Source organism: Corvus kubaryi, unplaced genomic scaffold, assembly GCF_017639235.1.
Source record: "Corvus kubaryi isolate FWS band 111438036 unplaced genomic scaffold, C.kubaryi_AGA036_p1.0 78, whole genome shotgun sequence".
In the NCBI taxonomy this organism is placed as follows: domain Eukaryota; kingdom Metazoa; phylum Chordata; class Aves; order Passeriformes; family Corvidae; genus Corvus; species Corvus kubaryi.
Window position 1 is genome coordinate 1,686,845 of NW_024582065.1, and position 19,669 is coordinate 1,706,513.

The 19,669-nt window shown below is 55.6% G+C and overlaps 1 protein-coding gene across 1 annotated transcript in view; it reads left to right on the top strand.

The window, feature by feature from the left end:
* ARRDC1 (arrestin domain containing 1) overlaps positions 1-18,490 on the top strand; it is a 37,971-nt gene extending 19,481 nt beyond the window's left edge. Inside the window, exons 3-8 of the mRNA XM_042052300.1 lie at positions 10,995-11,045; positions 11,166-11,320; positions 11,800-11,982; positions 12,291-12,467; positions 12,616-13,027; positions 13,927-18,490. Of these exons, the coding sequence (XP_041908234.1) occupies positions 10,995-11,045; positions 11,166-11,320; positions 11,800-11,982; positions 12,291-12,467; positions 12,616-13,027; positions 13,927-13,991 (1,043 nt within the window). The 3' untranslated portion in view covers positions 13,992-18,490. The remainder of the gene's footprint in view (positions 1-10,994; positions 11,046-11,165; positions 11,321-11,799; positions 11,983-12,290; positions 12,468-12,615; positions 13,028-13,926) is intronic.
* The last annotated feature ends 1,179 nt before the right edge of the window (positions 18,491-19,669 follow it).

Consider the following 19,669-nt stretch of genomic DNA (forward strand, 5'->3'; position numbering starts at 1 on the left):
GGGGGATTTGCCCTTCATGCTCAGGAATTATTGTCCTGGACTTGCAGGTTTGTCCCATGTCTGCATTCAGGCAGGACAGCTGGGCCCTGGGAGGATGGAGAGGGGAGCAATGGGATGTGGATGGAAGGGACAGTGTCGATGCTGCCTTTGGACCCGAGTCCGCCAGCAGAGATGGCTTCGAAGCTGACCCTTGCATTTGCTGCGCTGGCTTGCAGGGATGTGGAACAAAAGCCCTGGGGGCTGGCACTGCTCCAGCCTGCGGCACGGGGACAGAGAGAGCTGTCTGCTGTCACAGCCCTCGCTGTGACATTGATGCGTGTCTGGGCTGGCCGAGCAGAGGGAGCTGGGCTGCGTCTCCGTGTCCCTGCCTCTGTGTCTGCCTGTCTGTCTGCCTCCTCCGAGGGGCTGCTGGCAGTGCAGTGTCCTGGCACAGTGAGGCGGTGGCAGGGCTGTGCTGGGGGAGCCCTTCGATGGCCTTGTGCAGGCACAGCCTCGGCGCTGACTCAGCCGTGGCGTTTTTAGGCTTTCCAGGAATAGCTCTCAGCTGTCCTGGCCTTTCCTAAAGAGAGCATGAAGGAGCTCCAGACAGATGGAGTGTCCCATGTGGGTGTTCCCTGGGTGCCTCCCTGCGGGGCTGACCCGGCAGGGAGGGGAAACTGAGGCAGGCTGGACTCCTGGCTCTTGGGGCATGGGGTGGTGAGGGTGATGGCAGGGGCCCAGGGTGAGGGTGAGTTAAGGGAGTTGGAAGCATTTCCAAGCAAGGACTCCTAAAGGAGCATGAGGCCAGCCTGGCCACTGGCCCAGCACACAACTGCTTCCCTGGCCAGCACCAGCAGCCACCCGTGACAGAGCCCCACAAGCAAAGGTTACTGTGGTGGCACCTGGTATGGTCCTGCAGGTGTATAAAAACCATGCAAAATCCTCCCAGGGTGAATCCGTGCTTGTTCTTCCAGGTGAGGGTTGGCTGTGCCTGCCTCACCTCCTCCCACCAAAAAGCAAACAGCAGAAGGGAGGGCAGGACTGTGGGAGGCCCTGGTGTCAGGTGGAGGGACTGCCTTCCTGCTGTGCCCCCAGAGGTCTTACCCACACAGGAGATGTCACTGCCTGTGAATGAGTTGAGGAAGGCAAGGAATTTGCTTCTGCCTCAGAGGACTCTTCTGTTCCTGCCTTCCCCCCACTACAGCAGTGCTGTTACCTCTTCTTTTTGAACAAATGCATTAACAAAAAAGAGGTAAGGAGGAGCAGCATGTCCCTGCTGGGGGGAAGCTGGCAGCCAGGCTGTGCCCTGGGGCAGAGGGGGATGCCAGGCTGTCCTCTGACACCATCCCCAGTTCATCCAGCCTGATAATATTGGCTTGGCTAGAGGAGGAATCCCAGGTGTCCCCAAGGCCACACAGCGAATGGGGCTCTGTCTTGCCCATCCCTGGTGAGTGGCCCAGCTCCAGCGGTGCCACCGCAGTGCTGGCACCTGTGGAGGTGGTGCAGGGAGGCAGGCTCAGCCTGACAAACAGCACGCCTCGCTCTCTCCCTTCCCACATCCTGAGCAGGAACTTTAAAAAACACAAATCCGTGCTCTTTGAGGACACGGTGGGGGGAAGGAGAGAGGAGGTTTGCAAAACTGTTGAGGCTCAGATTGCTCTTTAGGCCTCCAAGAGTGACTCCACACTTCTCGTCCCACGCACCTTTGCATTGAAATAAGTGAGGGGGCAGCTCGTCCTCTGTGGCATCAGCCGCTGCTGGTATTACACACTGCTTTGGGTTTTTTCTTAAGGCTGTACATTGCATGAAAAAGGAGGCAGGCCCTGAAATAACCCAGATGCCCACTTTGGCACTCATTTAAGGCACTTTCCTTTCTCTCCCCGCCTTGGAACAGGGTGTGGAGGACCCGGCTGTGCCACTGGAGCATCTGCAGGTTGGTGATGAATGTTGCTGCAGGGGACCCTGCTCCCCTCAGGGCTTGTCCCCACTCGAGCAGGGCATCCTCTGTGCTCTGGGAAAGCCTCTGGTGGGGCAGGGCAGGAGCTGGAGGCAGCAGGCAGCCGTGAGGAGCAGGGGATTGTGCTGTAGCCTTGGCAATCACACACAGGCCAGTGGTTTAATGAACTCGGGCTCTTTACATAGAAGCTGCTGGGAAGTGCAGAGTGTGCCAGCTGCTCCGGAGCCTCTCGCTGCTCTGTTTGCTGGAGAGGCTGCTGTGCTACAGAGGTCACTCAGCCCACCGAGGGCTCCCAGCGGGGCTCATTGTTTGCCTCCTGGAGGGCAGGCTAAGAGGGTATTTACTTTTCCCACTTGGACTTTGATTGCTTGCTGGTGTTGGTTTTTCCTTGCAAGAGGGGTGGGGGCTGCTGGGTTTCTGTAGGTGCCAGCAGTGCAGGGGATCAAGTGGCAGCGAGCACAGAATGGCACCGCTTGTACCCACTGCTCTCGGGCACAGAGATGCTTCTCTTGATCCAATATAATGGAGTGATTCAGCTCTGTGGAGCCTCCTGCTCCTCTCCCCCTCCCTGCTGTGGCTCTGCCCTTGTTCAGCCAGAGAGGAGCAGGTCCATCCTGTGCCTGTACCCCCATGGGGCTGTCCCTTCCCTGCATCTCCAGCTGCATGCACAGCTCTTGCCCTGTGGAAGGGTTGTGCATGCAAAGATAGACTTCTGGTTTTTTCATTCCCTCCTTGTACCTGAGTTGAACTTGTGCAGGGAGCTGGATGTAATTTCCAGCTGACCTTTCTTTTGGCAGCTTGTTAGTTAGCTTGAAGGCGCTGCAGGGATTTCCTGGCAGCTCCACATGCTTCCTCTGCTGGCAAATTTCTTGCACAAAGAGCTGAAAAGGGGCAGCTGTGCATCACCTCTTCCCTGGGGTGGTTCTCTGTCGGCCTGGCACAACACCTTCATGGCCAGCAGTTGGCACAGGGTAACAATCTTGGCTCCCAGCTGAATTTAAAAATCTTGGTGACCTGACTAAGCAGCATTGTGAGACTTGTGCAGCTTGTTCTGTGTGAGCAGGAGGTCTCAGAGCAGCAGGTGATGCTCCTGGACAGCCCCTGCCCAGGTGAGAGCAGGAGGGTGTCCATGGGCAGCAGTGAGCCATTAAGGGTGTGCTGGTGCCAGCTCCTGGCCACACTGTGCTGCCAGGTTCAGGAGCAGTAGCTGCAGGTTCAGCCCAGGAAAACCTCACCGAAGGATCTGCAGTTGCCTTGGGCCACAGCCGCTTCCTCAGCACTTCCCAATTTCTTGCCTCAGTAGACCAGTTAATCCTCTGGGGTTTTTTGCAGCGTTGCCATACTGCCAGATCCTGCTAATTCGTTGAGAATGTCTCTGGAAACTGCTGACACAGAGGTTTATGAGCAGTGGAGCTCTCGCCTCAGTGCTGGGCACTCTGCTGCACCTCCTGTGTTACAGAAAGGTTTATCTCAGCAGCATTACCCGTGTTGGAGTGCTGGAGGCTGTTCCTGCGGTGTGTTGTGCATTTGCAGAGCTGGAGTGACCGAGTTGCTGCCTTGAAAGGGAGCGTGGAGCCTGCTGGGGCTGTGCTCCATCGCTGCCACACAGAGCAGGAGAGCTCTTGTTGGAGCTGAACACTGAGGTTTTCCCAGCAGCTTTGGCTGTGCTTGCTGGCAGGTTGCTCTTCTGGCTCTTGGCTGCTCCTTCTGTGGCACCTGTGCCTGCTGATGGCACGAGCAAATGTGTGCATTTCCCCTCCTTTGTTGCAGTTTGTAATCCCCTGTATTAACTTCATTCATCGGAGGCCGAGTTGAGTCCTGTGCTAAAGCTGCAGTGGCTCAGCGTCACCTCAAGTGCCCTGGCACAGACTTAATGCGTCCCTTCTGACAGCTCTGATAGAGCCTCCTGAGAGCTAAGGAGCTCTGGCCTCCTGCTTACATCTAATATTCAGTTTTCTGGCAGCAGAAGTGGATGAGGAGAGAGGGGAGGACAGGAGTAAGCGGGGTGCTGGCTGCTGGGACTGCAGTGAGAGTGACATCTCTGCCCGTGGCTGGGCACTTGGGGTCCTGTGGCACAGTGCAGAGCTAGGGCTGCTCATTTCTCCACCCCCGAAGTGGAAAACATGAACCTGCTGCTTCCCTGCTCTCTGCCTGGAGAGCCTTGAGAGGAGAGTACTCAAGTCATGCATCAGCAACACCAGAATCAGTCTAACTCAGCACCTTTGGAGGAGCTCGCCTTCCCCAGGGCCGATTTTAGGCAGCAGGAAGAAAGACCATATTGCTACAAGTGATGGCACAGGGACCAGCAGGCACTAGGTACCTTTCTATACTCCTTGAATTGGCCAACACAGTTAATGCATCACTCGTTAAGTAGCCAGGGAGAAATTGCCATATGGTCTGGCCTGCTGTTCCTCTACTAGAAGAACCAAAAAATCTGTGTACTCCAAAGGTGCAGCCTGTTCCCATTCTAGCATCTGTGTGTGCAGCAGGAGGGAGCAGAGCTGGGGAGGGACTGGTGGGGAGGGACGGGGGTTGGGGCAGGAGCCCCATTTCAGCCACTCCCTGTCTCCTGTGCCTGGGGTGCAGGGACACCTTCCAGGCTCCTAGTGGTGGCTACAGAGCTGATACCATCCTCCTCTTTGGGGGATGGAGGGAGTGACACACAGAATATTCACCTCTTTTGCCCTGCGTAGCTGTGAGTGAAGCTTGGTGAGGCAGAGGTGTGTGCTGTGCCACACGCCGTGGTTCCTGGCCTGCAGCCTGCTGTGTGTCACACGTCTGGGCTGGCTGTCCCAGCACACCGCAGGGCAAACCCTCATAGGAGAGGAATGAAGGCTCATCCGAGTCTGCCGTGTCTGTGCAGGAGCGACCAAGGCACCTCCCAACTCCCTTCTGCCATCCTGGAGGTCCTGGCTTTGTTATGGTGGCCGTGACCCTTGTGGAGAGGTGGCTGTGACTGCCTGGTACTTCCAGACGGAGGCTCTGGGGCTGGGGCAGCCAGCGTGGGAGGAGGGTTTGGCAGGTGTCCCTGCAGTGGCACTGGTTGGAACGTGCAGCCCAGGCAGATCTGGCCCCGCCGGTGCTGTCCGACTGGGCTGTTTGCACAGAAAGCTGCCAGACAGCCCTGGGAAGGTGGGTGGGACACGGCAAGCAGGGCTGTGTCCTTGTTCCTGTGGGGTTGGATCCTCCTGAGCCCCAGCCCAGCCCTGCTCTTGTGCCGGGCAGAGGCTGCTGGAGGACCTTTCCCAGCCCTTGGCCAGCTGCAGGCAGGGCAGGGTGTGGGCAGGGAGCTTCCCCTCGCTCTGGAGGGATGATGGCTTTGAAGGGTTGGTGATTTCTCTGGCTGCCAACTCTGCCTGGGTGGGGGCCTGGCAGCACCAGCCGGGGATGCTGCACTGCTCGGACCAGAGCCCAGACACTTCCAGCAGCTGTGGTGGAGTAAACTCGACTTGGATCATTTGTTTAAGAGTGTAAATACAGACCTGTGGTCATTTCACCCCCAACAGGTGTGAGGGTGTCAGTTTTCCCTTGCAGTGGTGCAGCAGTGCTCTGGTTTGCAGTGAGTGCAGGGAAACCTTTGTTTGCGTGGGAAGAGACCTTAAAGATCACCCAGTTCCACTCCTGCCATGGGCAGGGACACCTTCCACTGTCCCAGGCTGCTCCAAGCCCTGTCCAACCTGGTCTTGGACACTTCCAGGGATCCAGGGGCAGCCCCAGCTGCTCTGGGCACCCTGTGCCAGGGCCTGCCCACCCTCCCAGGGAACAATTCCTTCCCAATATCCCCCTTGTCCTGGCACTACATGCTCTTGTCCCCAGTCCCTCTCCAGCTCTCCTGGAGCCCCTTTAGGCACTGGAAGGGGCTCTGAGGTGTCCCTGGAACCTTCTCTTCTCCAGGTGAACACCTCCAGCTGTCCCAGCCTGGTTTCTGAGAAGAGGGGCTCCAGCCTTGGAGCATCTTCATGGCCTCCTCTGGACTCTCTCCAGCAGCTCCAGGTCCTTCCTGTGCTGGGCCCCAAGGCTGGAAGCAGCTCTGCAGGTGGGGTCTCACCTGAGCAGAGCTGATGGACTGAATCCCCCCCTTTCCTGCTGCCCACACTGGGGGCTCAGCCCAGCACGCAGGGGGTGCCTGGGGTCAGCACACACAGCGGGGGCACATTGAGCTTCTCATCCACCAACATTCCCAAGTCCTTCTCCTCAGGGCTTTTCTCTATCCGTTCTCTGCCCAGCCTGTGTTTTTGCTTGGGTTTGCCCTGACCCAGCTGCAGGACCTTGCACTTGGCCTTGTCAAATTTCCCGAGATTCTCACAGGCCCAACCCCTTCAGCCAGGCAAGGTCTCTCTGGATGGCAACCCAGCATCACCAGGGGAGCCAGAAGACTTGGCATCAGCCCTCTGGATCGAGGCATTTCTTTTCTGTAAATGTCCTCCACATCCAGTGGTACAAGTGAACAACCCCAGTGCCTGTGTGGAATGGAGGGGAGCAGCTGAGCCATGAATGGGGGAGACCGGACAGCTTTCCACTGGATTCAGGGAAATCTCCAAGGTTCTTCTGCACTGTTAGTGTGTTGTTGCTGCTCCTGCTGTCTGGACTTGGGTTTTTTTCTAGGCTATCTGGGGCAGCAGCTTCTTTCCCTTCAGGAATTTTTCGGGAGGAAGTTTCCCAAGGCTGTGCGGGGGCGGCCAGTCTCTGCTGGCTTGACTCCTACCAGGGGGAAAGGCTGCTGCAGGTATGGCCCCACAGCAGAGCCCTGCTAGGCCAGCTGCCTCTGCTGCCTAATGACTTTCTCAAGGTATTTTTAGCTGCACATAAACTTCAGGAAAAGCTTTTTTGCAGCCGAGGACACTGTGGCCTTTGTTCTGGCTTCTGGGAATGGGGAGGTGCTGGCTCAGCGTGGCTGCGGTGGCTGGCACAGCCCTGTCCCCTCACAGTGGTTTGTGACCTGCCCCTGTTGGAGGGGTCTCAATGCGCCCCTCGAGCAGTGCTGAACTCCTGCTGACCTGCTGTGCCCTGCCCAGGCTTGGGGGTGCTTTGGCAAAGCCTCTGGTTCTGGAGCAGCATGGAAAGGGCAGCTCTTCCCAAGTGTTGGGATGGCCATGGGTCCCACCATGGCTGGAAATCAGCTCACCTCTGCCTGCTGCCAACAGCTGTCTCTGCTGCAAAGTCCACTTGTAGATGAAATTAGCACATTAAACGTCCTGGATTGTTGCTTGAAGCTCTCTGGGCTGGAATGACAGGGGTGATGAGTGGCTTTCCATGGGCCATGTGTTCCCCTTGCTGCTGGGATGTTGGGATTGCACAGCAGATGCAGCTGTGGAATGGCTCTGGACACGCTGCCTGATGCTGCATCTCCCCTGCTGTGATCTGGGGATTTGCAGGCTGTTCAGTGGGTCACACCCAACAGGTCAGTGGGCACTTGGGTTTGGTCAGGACCATCAGGGTGGTCTGGGCTGACCTGTGGGCAGTTCCCATCTGGTGACCTACTCAGAGCTTGGGCTACCTGTGCAGAAACTGCCTCAGTGCCAGCGAGTCACATGGTGGCTCTGACAGCCAAACCACATCCTCCATGGGTGACACTGCCCACGCGTGTTCCTGGGAGAGTTCATGGCCTTGCTCAGTGATGCTGTGTGAGTTAAAAACTGTGAAAGTGCTCACAGGCTCACTTCTAGCCCAACTTCCTGTTGGTGCACCTGAGCTGGGCAGGAGTTGGACAGAAATGGCTTGTTGGATGGTGCTGCCTGTAATGTAGAATAGGGGCTTTTACTTGGGTCTGTGGGCTCATCCTAAGGGTCCTGGAAAGGCTGTGAAGTTTCATGCTCCTAGCAGGAGACCTGGAATCACTGCCTGCACCTTCATTTGGAGCTCTGCGGGTCACACAGCTGGGAATTCTCTTGGTGGAAACTCGGTGACCGCTCCCCTCTGGAACTGCCACCTCCCTCCCTTCTGCAGGGCAGGAGCAGGACTCACTCCCACTCCTTTTCAGGTGGAGAGAGTCCCTGTACTGCAATGCCCGGGACAGCCGATGTATTCCAGTAACACATTTGCTTTCTGGAAGTAGAGATAATGGGTGTAAGATCAATGTTGAATGGTGCCCATTAGAAGACAGAAACCCTCAGGGCACCAAACAAGGGCTGGGTTCATCGAGTCATTCACATTAACCAGGCTTATCCTGGAACCAACCAGCCAAGGCACCAGCTGCATCTCACCTGGCACCTTTGCTGAGCCAGGCTGCCCAGGAGGGAGCAGGAGAGGCTGTTCCACACCTGCCTCCGAGCCTGCCCAGCTCTGGAGCATCAGGCCTGGCAGCGAGGGCAGAGCCTGGCTTGGTGCCTCCACCTGGTGACAGCGCCGGGTGCTGCATTTTAGCCTACATAATTCGGGTTTGTTTGGAGGACGGGAGGGGAATCAGCAGGGAGGTGATGGCAATGAGCAAATCTTGTTCCTCTCTGTGAGGACAAAGTGTATAAATAGACATCTCTGATGTTGTCCTGACGAGCCTTTGCAGAGATCCGTGATGAGGCGCGTGTTGGATTATTTATCCCGCTGTCCCTGCGGGCGGGACGCACTCACTGGGGTGTCCCTCGTCCCCATGGAGCGGCTGAGCGAGCAGAGAGGCAGAGATCCAGCTTTTCATAGCATGAATGATGCACCAAGTCCTGCCTGGGCTGCGGTGTCAGTGGGGAGGATTTACTCCTCTCTTCCCCACCTCCCCCTTCCATGTAATCCACTTAATCCCCTCACGACAGGACTCGATTACTGTCAGCTCTGCAGAGCCAGCACTGCTAACCAGCAAGCTGCCTCCTCCTGTCTTGCAACAACAAAAGCACCAGCCAGATCTGGGGTTTTGGTACCTCCAGCAATGATCCTACAAAGCAGAACAAACACAGCTCAATTTACTGGGTATCCAGGTCTCCTCTCAGCTCTGACAAAACCTCTTGTGTGTATGTGGATTTGACAAATGTGGATAAACCTCAAAGGTTTTCTTGCTGAAGGCAACTTTGGGAGCTGCCTGGTGTTACTGGATCACACTGTGGGTCCAGTTCAGCTGTGACACTACCCTGGAGGGAATCTGGGATCTGGGAGTGCTGGAGGGTGGATGGAGTTGAGGAGTTGGAATCTGTTGTTTTAGCCATGAGCTGGATCTTGGCTCTGCCCTGTGCCCTCGAGGCCATTCCAGAGCAATGGTTGAAAAAAACAAGTGCTGAGGTTTTGATGTTGTGGCAATATTTTTCTGCTCTCCTGTTGTCTCAGAAGCTGGGCTGAGGTATTGCAGGTCCCTTCTTGGGACCAGGGGTGGGTGGACCTCTGGTTCCAGCTCCTGAACCCTGTGCCTCTGTGAGGGGCTTGGCGTGTGGCTGGATGCCCACCACAACTCCCTACCACCCTGTCATAGGTTAGCAAGCATAGTCCCGGAAGGGACGTCCTTGCTAAGGGGTGCTTACAGTTTCCTCTGGGAACTGATAGAACCTATCAGCTGGCCAGTTTGAGTATGGACAATTCTCTAAGCCACTTAAAGTTGTGATCACCTCTGTTATCCACATTTAAGAATAGGCAAACTCCCCCTCCAAGCTCTCTCTCGTTTCTGGCGCTGGGACAGGTGGCTGTGGGCCCCGTGTGGGGGCCAGCGGGCCCGGCCAGGCCCTGCTTGGGCCAGGCCGGGCCGGGCCACGGCCATCCTGGAGCCATGGACCTGTTCCAGTCGTGGAACCCCCCCCACTGCCTTGCCGTGGGCAGCCAGAGCGGCTCGGCTCTCCCCCCTCTCCACTGCGATAAGAAAAATTCAACATTCCAGCTGTAAAGCTGCAAGGCCGAGGTGAGAGTAACCCTTTTACTGCTGTGAAGAGCTGAAAACCTGAGGGAAGAGAGAGAGGAGATGCTTAAAGCTGAAAGTCTGTTGTGAAGCTATGATATATCAGAGTATCCTGTTGTAATTTCATGAAGATATGGGGGGTGGAGTGTTCAACTCGTAAGCAAAAGCACCTGCACTGAGATAGGCAGATGCTGACACAGCTGTAATTTCATGAGAAGTTTGGACAGGGAGAGATGGACCAGATGAGGACTTTTGCTCCAAACGGGAAAGGAGAAAACCTCAGTCCGTAGAGATGCTCCCAGAGATAGTCCTAACGATGAAGATGATGAAGACCCTTTGCTCCCAGGGAAGGAGAAGGGCCTCTGTTTTTGTTTCTGAACGGCTCAACCTTAAAATTGTACCCCAAAAAACTTCAAGAGTGGACCCTCGAAAGCAGTTGCGGGAAAAGCTGCAAGTCGGGGGAAGGGACTCACATGCAGGCAGAGAGACTCCTCTTCCTAAATGGACTGAACAATATTTGGAAGTGGGCGGCTGTCTCGTTGTGATAATGTTTTCATAGCATGAGCAAGAAGAGACTTCTCTTTCTAAATGGACTGAACAAGGTTATTATGGAAGTGGTAAACAGACTGAACATCTTAAGGGTTGTCTTTGAACATTGTCAGTGGGAGAAGGGAGGAAGGTGGGGGGAGGAGGAGAGTTCTGAAGGGGGTATAATTTTTTTTTCCTCTTTTAGGTCTGTTAATAAACTTCTTTATATTCTTTCAAGTTTGGTGCCTGTTTTGCATTTCTCCTAATTCTTATCTCACAGCAGATAAACAGTAATGAGTATTTTGGACCAAACCACTACACACCCTCAGACTGTGCCTGTGATCTCTCACATTCCCCCTGACTGCCTGACAGGGAGAAGACTTGAGGAAAAATAAACCCACAGCGGCCCTGCTGACCCCTGTGTGGACAGCCTGGGATGACCACTTGCTGTGGCACTGGGATCCCTTGGACCCTGCCCCAAACCACTTTATTTACAGGATATCTTAATGCAGAACCTCTCCTGTCCCAAGGAGGGGTGGGTGGCAGCAGGTGCTCCTGGTGGCTCAAGCACTGCCCATCGGATCTGGAGCTGTCTGGTGGCTGTAGGCAGCTGAACAGGCTGTGTGTGATTCCCTGGGTGGTGGCCTCTCTCCCACAAGATCACACATTCCAAGGAGCAGCCTCTCAGCCTGTCTCACTTACCCTTCACTCTTGTTTCCACAGGGGTCCTGACGGCTGGAGAGCACAACTTTCCCTTCCAGTTCCTGCTGCCAGGTAAGATGCAGAAATGTGGCTGAAGGCCCTTCCCTGGAAGCCTTGGCTTTTGCATATCCTTCCAGTTCAGAAACTGGCCTGACTCAGCCTTATGATCTTTTCTTTCTCTCTCGACTCCAGCTTCTGCTCCTACATCATTTGAAGGCCCTTTTGGCAAGGTCCTGCATCAGGTGAAAGCTGTGATAGACACACCTCGCTTCTCCAAGGACTACAAATGCAACAAGATCTTCTATGTTCTCTGCCCTCTCAACCTGAACGACATCCCTGACATCGAGGTAAGAACGAGGAGGGGCTTGGCTGGGAAATGCCAGCACTTCAGCACTTGTCCTTGTCCTGCTGTCTGAGGAGTCACTGTGTGGCTGGACAGCTCTGACTGCATGCTGTGACTATGCAAGAGCATAGTCCTCATCTCTTCTGCCTTGCTGTCAGTACCTGCTCCAGGTGATTTCTGACTCTTGTGTGTGTTGCTTTGAAAGATTTCTCTGAATTTTCACGCATGCAAGCCAACAACTTCAGGTGCTTGGAGAGACCTGGGTTTGGGGAACCTGCTTTGGAGGGGGAAGCAACTAATAGGACAGGAGAACAGTGGGGCTGGGGAAGTGAGACCTGTTGTTTATGGTGTTGCCATGTTTCTGATTCTTTGCATCCTCTTAGATGCAAATATTTCTGCTTGCTTGTTTTGAATCTCTTGAGTGTTTTCCCAGAGGCTCTCTGACTCTCTTGAGCCAACACCTCTGTCTGTGCCGTCCTGCAGCAGCCCAACACTATGTCCATCACCAAGAAGTTCAACTACAAGCTTGTGAAAAGTGGCAACATCATCCTGACGGCCACGTCGGATCTGAAGGGCTACATCGTGGGCCAGGCCATCCAGCTCCGCACGGACATAGAGAACAAGTCTGGCCGGGACACCGGCGCTGTGGTGGCCAGTCTGCTCCAGGTCAGTGTCCAGTGGGGCCATTCTCTGGCTTGTGCTGGTGCTCCACCCCATGGAGGCCTCTGTGAAACTGGGGTCAGCGAGGAGGCCAAATCTCCAGCTCTGTTTCTCTGTACATTCCTGGGGAAAGAAAAAGTAGAACTTGTCTTGCTTATCCCTGCTCAGTCTTTCACAACAATGGGTATTCCTTGGGTTTGTGCTTGTGCCTATTTGACAAAGCAGTTGGGTGGGTTTGTGTCCTGACTTACATTTGGGAGACAGGAGACCACCTGCAGCCTCTGTGCAAGCTGTGTTTCCTCCTGCCTGTGCAGAAAGTGGCCTATAAATCCAAGCGCTGGATTTACGACCTGAGGACCATCGCCGAGGTGGAAGGCTCCGGGGTGAAAGCCTGGAAACATGCAGAATGGAAGGAGCAGATCCTGGTTCCAGCACTGCCCCAGTCCATTCTGCAGGGCTGCAGCCTCATCCACATCGACTACTACATCCAGGTGAGTTTATCCACAGTATCCCTGGGCTGGGCTGCAGCTCTGTGCCCCCTCCCAGGCTGAGCTGTGTGGTGTGGGTGGTCCTGACACCAGGTGAACCTTCCCACTGCCATGTATAACGAGGATGCCACTGTTTTCCCTTCTCTTCCAGGTTTCCCTCAAGTCCCCAGAGGTTTCTGTCACTCTCCCCATCTACATTGGTAACATTGCTGTGAACAGAGTCCCGCTGAGCCCCTCCCGCTCCATCCAGCACATCCCATCTGTGGTGGTCCCCAGTGCCCCCCCGGAGGAAGAGGAGGCTGCCAGTGGCTATCACCCCATGGACAATGTCTCCATCCCCACCAAAAGCCATTCCCAGCAGCAGCCCTTTAGCTACGCCCCAGGACTGAGCTTCCAGGAGATACGGGCGGACTCGGAGCAGACGGGCTCCCCAAACCACCCCACGCTCTGCCTGTCCACGGGAGCCACTGTCCCCTACTACGCCGAGGGGAACGTGGTGCCTGTCCCCACAGCCAGCTCGCTCATCCTGCCCCCGGAGTACAGCACGTGGGGATACCCCTACGGTGAGCAGCGCTCCCGGGATCTGGGACTGGGGGGAAATGGCTCCTACCACCAGTCTGTGCTAGCTGTGAACTGTTGGGAATCTGGGGATTCAGTCAGTCTGCTGGAGGCTACTGTCAGAGGGGATTGTGACATCTCTCTGCCTGCTTTATCCTCTGGAGGAGTCCCCTCTTCCAGCTGTAAAAGCCAGCTGTCCTTCCCATATCCACGCCCATGCCTGCCCTGGGCTCCTCATGAGAGGATCTCCCTGTTCTTAAATGAGCTTCCAGCCTCCCACTGATAGAAAAACTTCTTGGCTTGTGGTGAGGCTGGTGGGAACAGAGCCAGGAAAATGATGTCACTGAAATCTTCTGTCTGACTTGGAGTGGGCCTGCAGCTGGTCTGAAGCTGTGGGGGTGGGAGCTGAGGAAGTGTCCGGGGTGGAACAGCTCAGGGAAATCCCAGCGTGCCAGAGTCCTGTGGAGCTGTGCTGGGTTCCTGGAGCTGTGCTGGGCTGGCAGGGCCAGCAGTGTCTCTTAGCACAGTCCTACCCAAATCAACCCCTCTGTTTGCACTGGGGTAATGGGACACTCCATGTGTCACTTCAGCCCTGGGTTGGGGCACATGGAGCATGGGTGATCTGGAGCTGCTGGAGGACAGGAGGATGCTTGGGAAGGGAAGGGAGGAACAGAACAGGACTGTGAGGTGGTGATTTTAATCTCTGTGTGCATCAGGGCAGGGATGGGACTGGCTGACTCAAATCCTACAAACCCCATGTACCTCAGCAGGGCAGGCTGTGGGGCCCTGGCAGGGAGTGTGTGTTGGTGGATTGCTTAACTCTGCCCTGGGTTACACAGACTGGGGTGAAGGGAACCTCCCAAACACACACCATAACCTCTCTCATTCTTCCTTTCCTCCGCAGAGGCACCTCCATCCTACGAGCAGAGCTGCAGCAGTGCCAACTCCAGCATCAGCAATGGCAATTAGCCCTCCCCTGCTCTGAGCCCCGCCGGCGCTGCCCACCCTGGTACCACGGGGCACCCGCCTGTGGCAAAGTCTGGTACAGCACAAGGTGTCTTCTTGTCTCTCTGGCTGCTTTGGGGGGGGAGCTGCCACATCCCAGCCTGGGCTTTTTAAGTCTCTTTCTAGGGAGGGGGGTAAAAAACCAAAAAGAGCAGCCAGAGCAGCCTGCATGCATGTAGGAGAGGTCTGGGAAACCGAACTGCCTCCTGCTGCTGCACCAAGTGCTGGAGAGCTGGGTTTGCCGCCGGGGTGCCCTGGGCAGCAGCCTGTTCCAGTACTGTAGTCAACACTAACTGCTTTACTATCAAAGCACCTGCGATGCCTTAGCTGAAACACTCCTGACTTGGCACAGCTCCGCTGTAGGGGAAGGCTGGGCTGTGTGGACTTCCTCTCCTCTTTCAGGGCCCATGTGCTCTCCACAAGTGGTTTTGACAGCCCTTCCTCCTTGTCCTCAAGAGGTCCTAAGGGTAGCAGGAGGTTTCTTGGAGTAAGCAGGTTCGGAAGGTCAGGGACTTCTAAAAAGCCAAAAGCACAAGCCCTCGCTGTACCTGAGCTGTGGGGGAGTGACTGGCAGTGTGAGTGGCCATGGGCGGGGGGGGTTCATGGGGGCACTTGCTGATAAGCCCTGATGAGCTGTGGGGGGAGCCTGGTGTTCCATGGGGTGCCCTTTTCCACCACGGGTGGCTTTTCTCCACAGAGCCCTGTGGGACACAGCCCATCCTCGCTCACTGCTGGGCCCTGGCACACAGGACAACAGCACTGGTCACTCTGCGAGCGGGGGGACCACATCCCATGTCCCACCTCCCGCCCCTGCAGGGTGCCCTCTCCTCCCAGGCCAGAGTTACGTGACCATCAATCACAAAAGTCTGTCTGATGCTACCTCTGAGTCTGCCCAGGGGCCCGGCCCGTGGCATCCCTTCCCTCTGGGCCCACCCTCTGCGGGGCTCAGCCTGGGCTGTCCCCAGGAGTGGCTGTCCCTGCCAAGGCGGTGCATGCGGGTGTGTGGTGGCACTGTGTGTCCCCTGAGCCTCAGCAGAATGTGACAATGAACACAAACCGCGTGGGAACTGCTGCGCCTCGCCCGCAGCCTCCGCTGCACCCGGCAGTCAGGGCAACAAGCTGGGGTTTCTTGCAATTTTTCTTTTGTGCTTTCCCCCACCCCCCCACCACCTTGTTTAGCTTGTTTAGCACTGACTACCCGAGCTGAGGAAACCACAAGTCACATCCTTCAGAGCCACAGGTGCCCAGCCAGGCTGGAGTTGTGGCCTCCAGACCTCCGGCACCTCAGAGTTGGTCCTCACATGGCCTCAGGCTGGGCAAGCAATATCTGACAGACCTTTAGGAGCATTTCCAGCTGCTGCTCCTTGCTCAGCCACCTCTGCACACCCCTCAGGCAGCTGGGACAGGCCCTGCTTTGCACTCTTTCTTTGCAAATGCTTTTTTATTTTATTTTTTTTTTAAGCATCGAACTGCTTTAAGGGTAACGTAGCAAAGGTGCTGTTCTGAGCAGTGCTGGCACAACCACGCTGATAGAGTGATTGTCATTGTCCCTGAATATATATAAATATATATATATAGAGATGAAGTTTTGTTTTTAATGATTGAATTCAGAAATACAAATTTTAATGCTGTATTTAATAAATTATTCTAAGAGAAATGCTGTGCTTTTCATCCATTTCTGATGCTGATCCATGTGCCTGTTCATGCCAAATCCAGGAATGCACCTTGCTGATTTCTTACAAAATGAAGTGAGGTTTTTTTGCTCTCACCAGGAAGGGTGGTGACCTCTGCCAAGGCAGCTCGGGGAAAACAAACACAGTGTGGGCTGACCACAGTGCCAGGCTCAAAATTCCACATGGCTGGAGGGAATTTGGCATCACGTGGGCTTGGCTCTGGAGAGAGCAGCCTCTGCACTGCTGCTCCCCAGGCTCTGTGTCCTGAAGCCAGGATTTGTCCGAGTGGCCCAGGAGTCTTGGGCAGTGCTCACTGCTGGTGGGGAGGAAGAGGAGAGCAGACTCTGCCTTTAGGAGGATGGAGATGGCACAGCCAAGGTCTGGCTGGAAGGGCTGGAGACCAGCAGGCCGAGCCCTCTCCTAAAGGAATAAATTTATTGGAAGTGGAAGAAGGCTCCTCCCCACACCCCCTCTTTGCTGATCCCATGTCTGAGGCATGCAGGTGTTCCCTAAATGCTGTCACTGCAGGCTGTGATCTGTGTCCTGGACACAAAGATCCTTCTTCATCCTCTGCTCAGCTTATGCCTCTGCCCAGCTTCCATGATTTCACTCTCCTTTGCCTGCCATGAGCAGCATTCTTGATCCACAATGCATCAAAGGCAGGTACAGCTCTTCCCAGTGCTCTTCCTCTTCCTCCCACTTGGCCGAACCTGTCTGGCCTGGCTCAGCCTGCCTGCAGCTCCCGTGGCCTTCCTTGCTGCTGGCTGTGCATATCCTTCAACCCAAATCCCTTCCACACCTCTGGAAAAATTCCTATAAAGTGTCAATGCTTCTGGAGCTTCTGGGCTGGGCTGCAGGCTCCTGACCCAGCCAGGCTCTGGGAGAGGCAGATGGAGCTGGGACCAGGACTGGTTTCCCAGCTCCTTCTCCGTCCCTGGAGCTGAGCTGCTGCTGCTGTGTCCAGCCCACGTTCCTTGGCTGGAAAATGGGATTGCTGTTTGCTTGCTGTGGCCAGAGCCCCGGGCTGTTTTTCCAGACTCCCAGCCAGCATCTGTCCTGTCCTCCTTGTCTCACCTTTTCTTTGGGCACATCCCATCCACGGTGGAGGCTGTGGAGGAGGGAGCCCTCACCCAGCCCATGCTGTGCCCTGTGTCTCTGCAGTGCTCCTGAACTTGCTCTCCCAAATTATATTTGCTACAAACTGGTCCTTGGGAGCTCTCCTGTACACGGAGTCCCCGTTGGAAAGCAAGGAGCAAACGGGAACGCTCCTGACCGGTGAGGAGTGTCCATCACCACCGGCTGCTGTGGAGGGAGCAGGAAGGAGCTGGAGCTACACCTCAGGGTGGTCCTCAACCTTTTGGATGCCAGGGCTGCTCCACAGCACAGCTGCTGTGCAGGGGCCCCTCTCAGCCCTGCGAGGTGGCTCTGGCCAGGGTGAGCAGGTCATCACCCCGGGATTGTCTCTGAGCAAGAGAATTGACATAACAAATGACAATCAGTGTTTTCCAACCCTCCTGCCCCGCCTTGCCTGTCCCAGGCTGCGCAGGGAAGTGAAGCCTGACACAAAGAGCCTTGCTGATGTTTTATCGAGCCCTTTGAAATGGGCCAGGACTGAAATGGGCAGGATGGAGGGGTTAGTCCAGCTCTCCTCGAGCCCCCCTTGCAGAGGTGGCCCCAGGGCACAGTCAGCAGGTCCTGGGGTGTATGAGGGCTTTGGATGAGCACAGTGGGGCAAACCCAGTATTTGGGTTTGGATTTGAGTTTGTCTGCTCACCCTCTCCAGAGAGGATCAACCCCTCTGCCCTCTGTCCACAGCCCCTTGAAGTCCTGGGGAGCTCCTTTAGGGCCTTGGTCATCCCTCCCTCCTTTTGCTGAGCACTGGAATAAAGAGGGGGGAGAAAGCACCCATTTTTCCAAACACAGCTCTGGGTAAAAAAACTCAGCACCTGGGGATTCATTCAAATTCCTGGCTCAGATTCTTGAAGCAATTGTTGCTGAGTTTGTTTGAAATGGGGAGGGGGAGCAGTGGGGCATGAGAGAAGCTTGCGAGTTGTTTCCAAACTCAAGTGTTCAATGGAAACAACCAAAAATACCATCAGTTCTTTTTTTTAAATTTCTGTTGCTTTTATGTCCTTCGTGGTTTTGTTCTTTTCCTGCTCTCCACATGCCCCACCTCTGTATCTTTGGCTTTTTCAGTGTTTGTGTCCCACTAAACTCTACTTTGGCATCTGCTGTCCCGCTGCCTGCAGGGGATGGGGAAAGGGGAGTCGGGGGATGCAAAGGCTCTTCTTTCTTTTGGACAGTGATTCTTTTTTGACTTTCCACTGAACTTCCAGGAGTTTTGTAAAAATAGATATTTTCTGCTAGGACGTTTTCCTGTTAAGCCAGCACAAGACAGGAGATACAGGGTGTTCCAGGCTCCATTTGGGTTTTATTCTATATTTTAAAATATTTCCAACTATCTGCAACAGGAATGACCCATCCCTCCTCCCCAAGAGATACTGGTGAGGTAAAACCCTCAGAACTTGTGCCCTTTCTTGTACCACTACTCATGGCTGTAATTCCTTATTCCTGTGGTTCTCTTTACGGATTTTGGGGTTTTATACAACAATTTGTGATGGCTCTGTACAACCTAAGACTTCTGTACAATTTATAACTGGGTTTTGAAATGTAAACTCGCAGTTTTCCATGTTAACCATGGCTTCTGGGGGGTATTTTTGTCCTGGGTTTTAACCCCCCAAATGTAAAGAACTGGAAAAATGTAAATAAAGATGATCTTTTTTAAGACCATGGGTGTTTTGCTTGGGGTATGTGATGATCATAAATGATACCTCAGCTGTCTGGATGCTGAGACCTGAGAGTGAGAAGTGGTTCAGGGCTGTCACTGGAGGCATCCCCACTGGAGCTGGAGCTTGGAAGGTGGTTTAGACTGGAGGCTAAAGCGAAGGCAGAGGAGTGGCTGGGGTGGGAAGACCATGGTGGGCTGAAGGAACTGTTGCTCGCTCACATGGTGGATCACAGAATCATGGAATATCCTGAGCTGGAAGGGACCCACAGCGATCATCCAGCCCCTGGCCCTGCACAGACCCCCCAACAGCCCCACCCTGGGCATCCCTGGCAGCGCTGTCCAAACGCTCCTGGAGCTCTGGCAGCCTCGGGGCCGTGCCTATTCCCTGGGGAGCCTGGGCAGTGCCCAGCACCCTCTGGAGGAAGAACCTTTCCCTCATCTCCAGCCTAAAACCCCCCGACGCAGCTTGGTGGGCAGGTGCCGCGGGAAGGACGCGGCTGCGGCCGGAGGAAGCGCCGGGGCGCTGGGGCTGTGCTCTTCCTGCTGCCAGGAATCCCAGGATGTGGAGCTGCGGCTCCGCTCGCCCGGCTCGGGCGGGAGAGGGCGATGTCCGCCCGGCTGGAGCTCGGCGCGGCCGCGCAGAGGCTGCGAGGCGGCTCCGGCTGCCCAGCCGAGCCCCGAGCCCTGTCCCGGCTCCCAGCAGCTGCTCCAGGAAAACAGGGAGTTCTGGCACAGCGCAGCCCATCCTCGCCCCGCTGCCCTTCGCTCAGGATGGGCTTGAGGTGGACAAGAGCCGTGGCCGATGGTGATGGGCTGCAAAGGCTCTGTGTGTTCCCGGGTATTTCGGCTTCTTTTGGGAGCCTTTCCCTTCCCTGATGGCTTGGGGAGGTTTGTCCCAGTGGCTGCCGCGTCCCTGTGTCCATCTGGGAAAGACAAGAGCTGCAGCAAATGCTGGAGAGGAGCCACCAGAGCCCGTCCCGATGCGCGTCCGCCCTCACCCACCGCCCTCATCCCCGCCCCGGTGCCACCCCGGGGTGCCGGGTCTGGTTTGCAGGGGCAGGGATGAAGGCAGGCAATTCCCAACATCCCACATGGAGCATCCCCAGTGCGGGATGGGGCGATGCTGGGTGTCCCCAGTGCGGGATTTGGGGATGTCCAGGCTGACACCGGCCCTTGCTGGA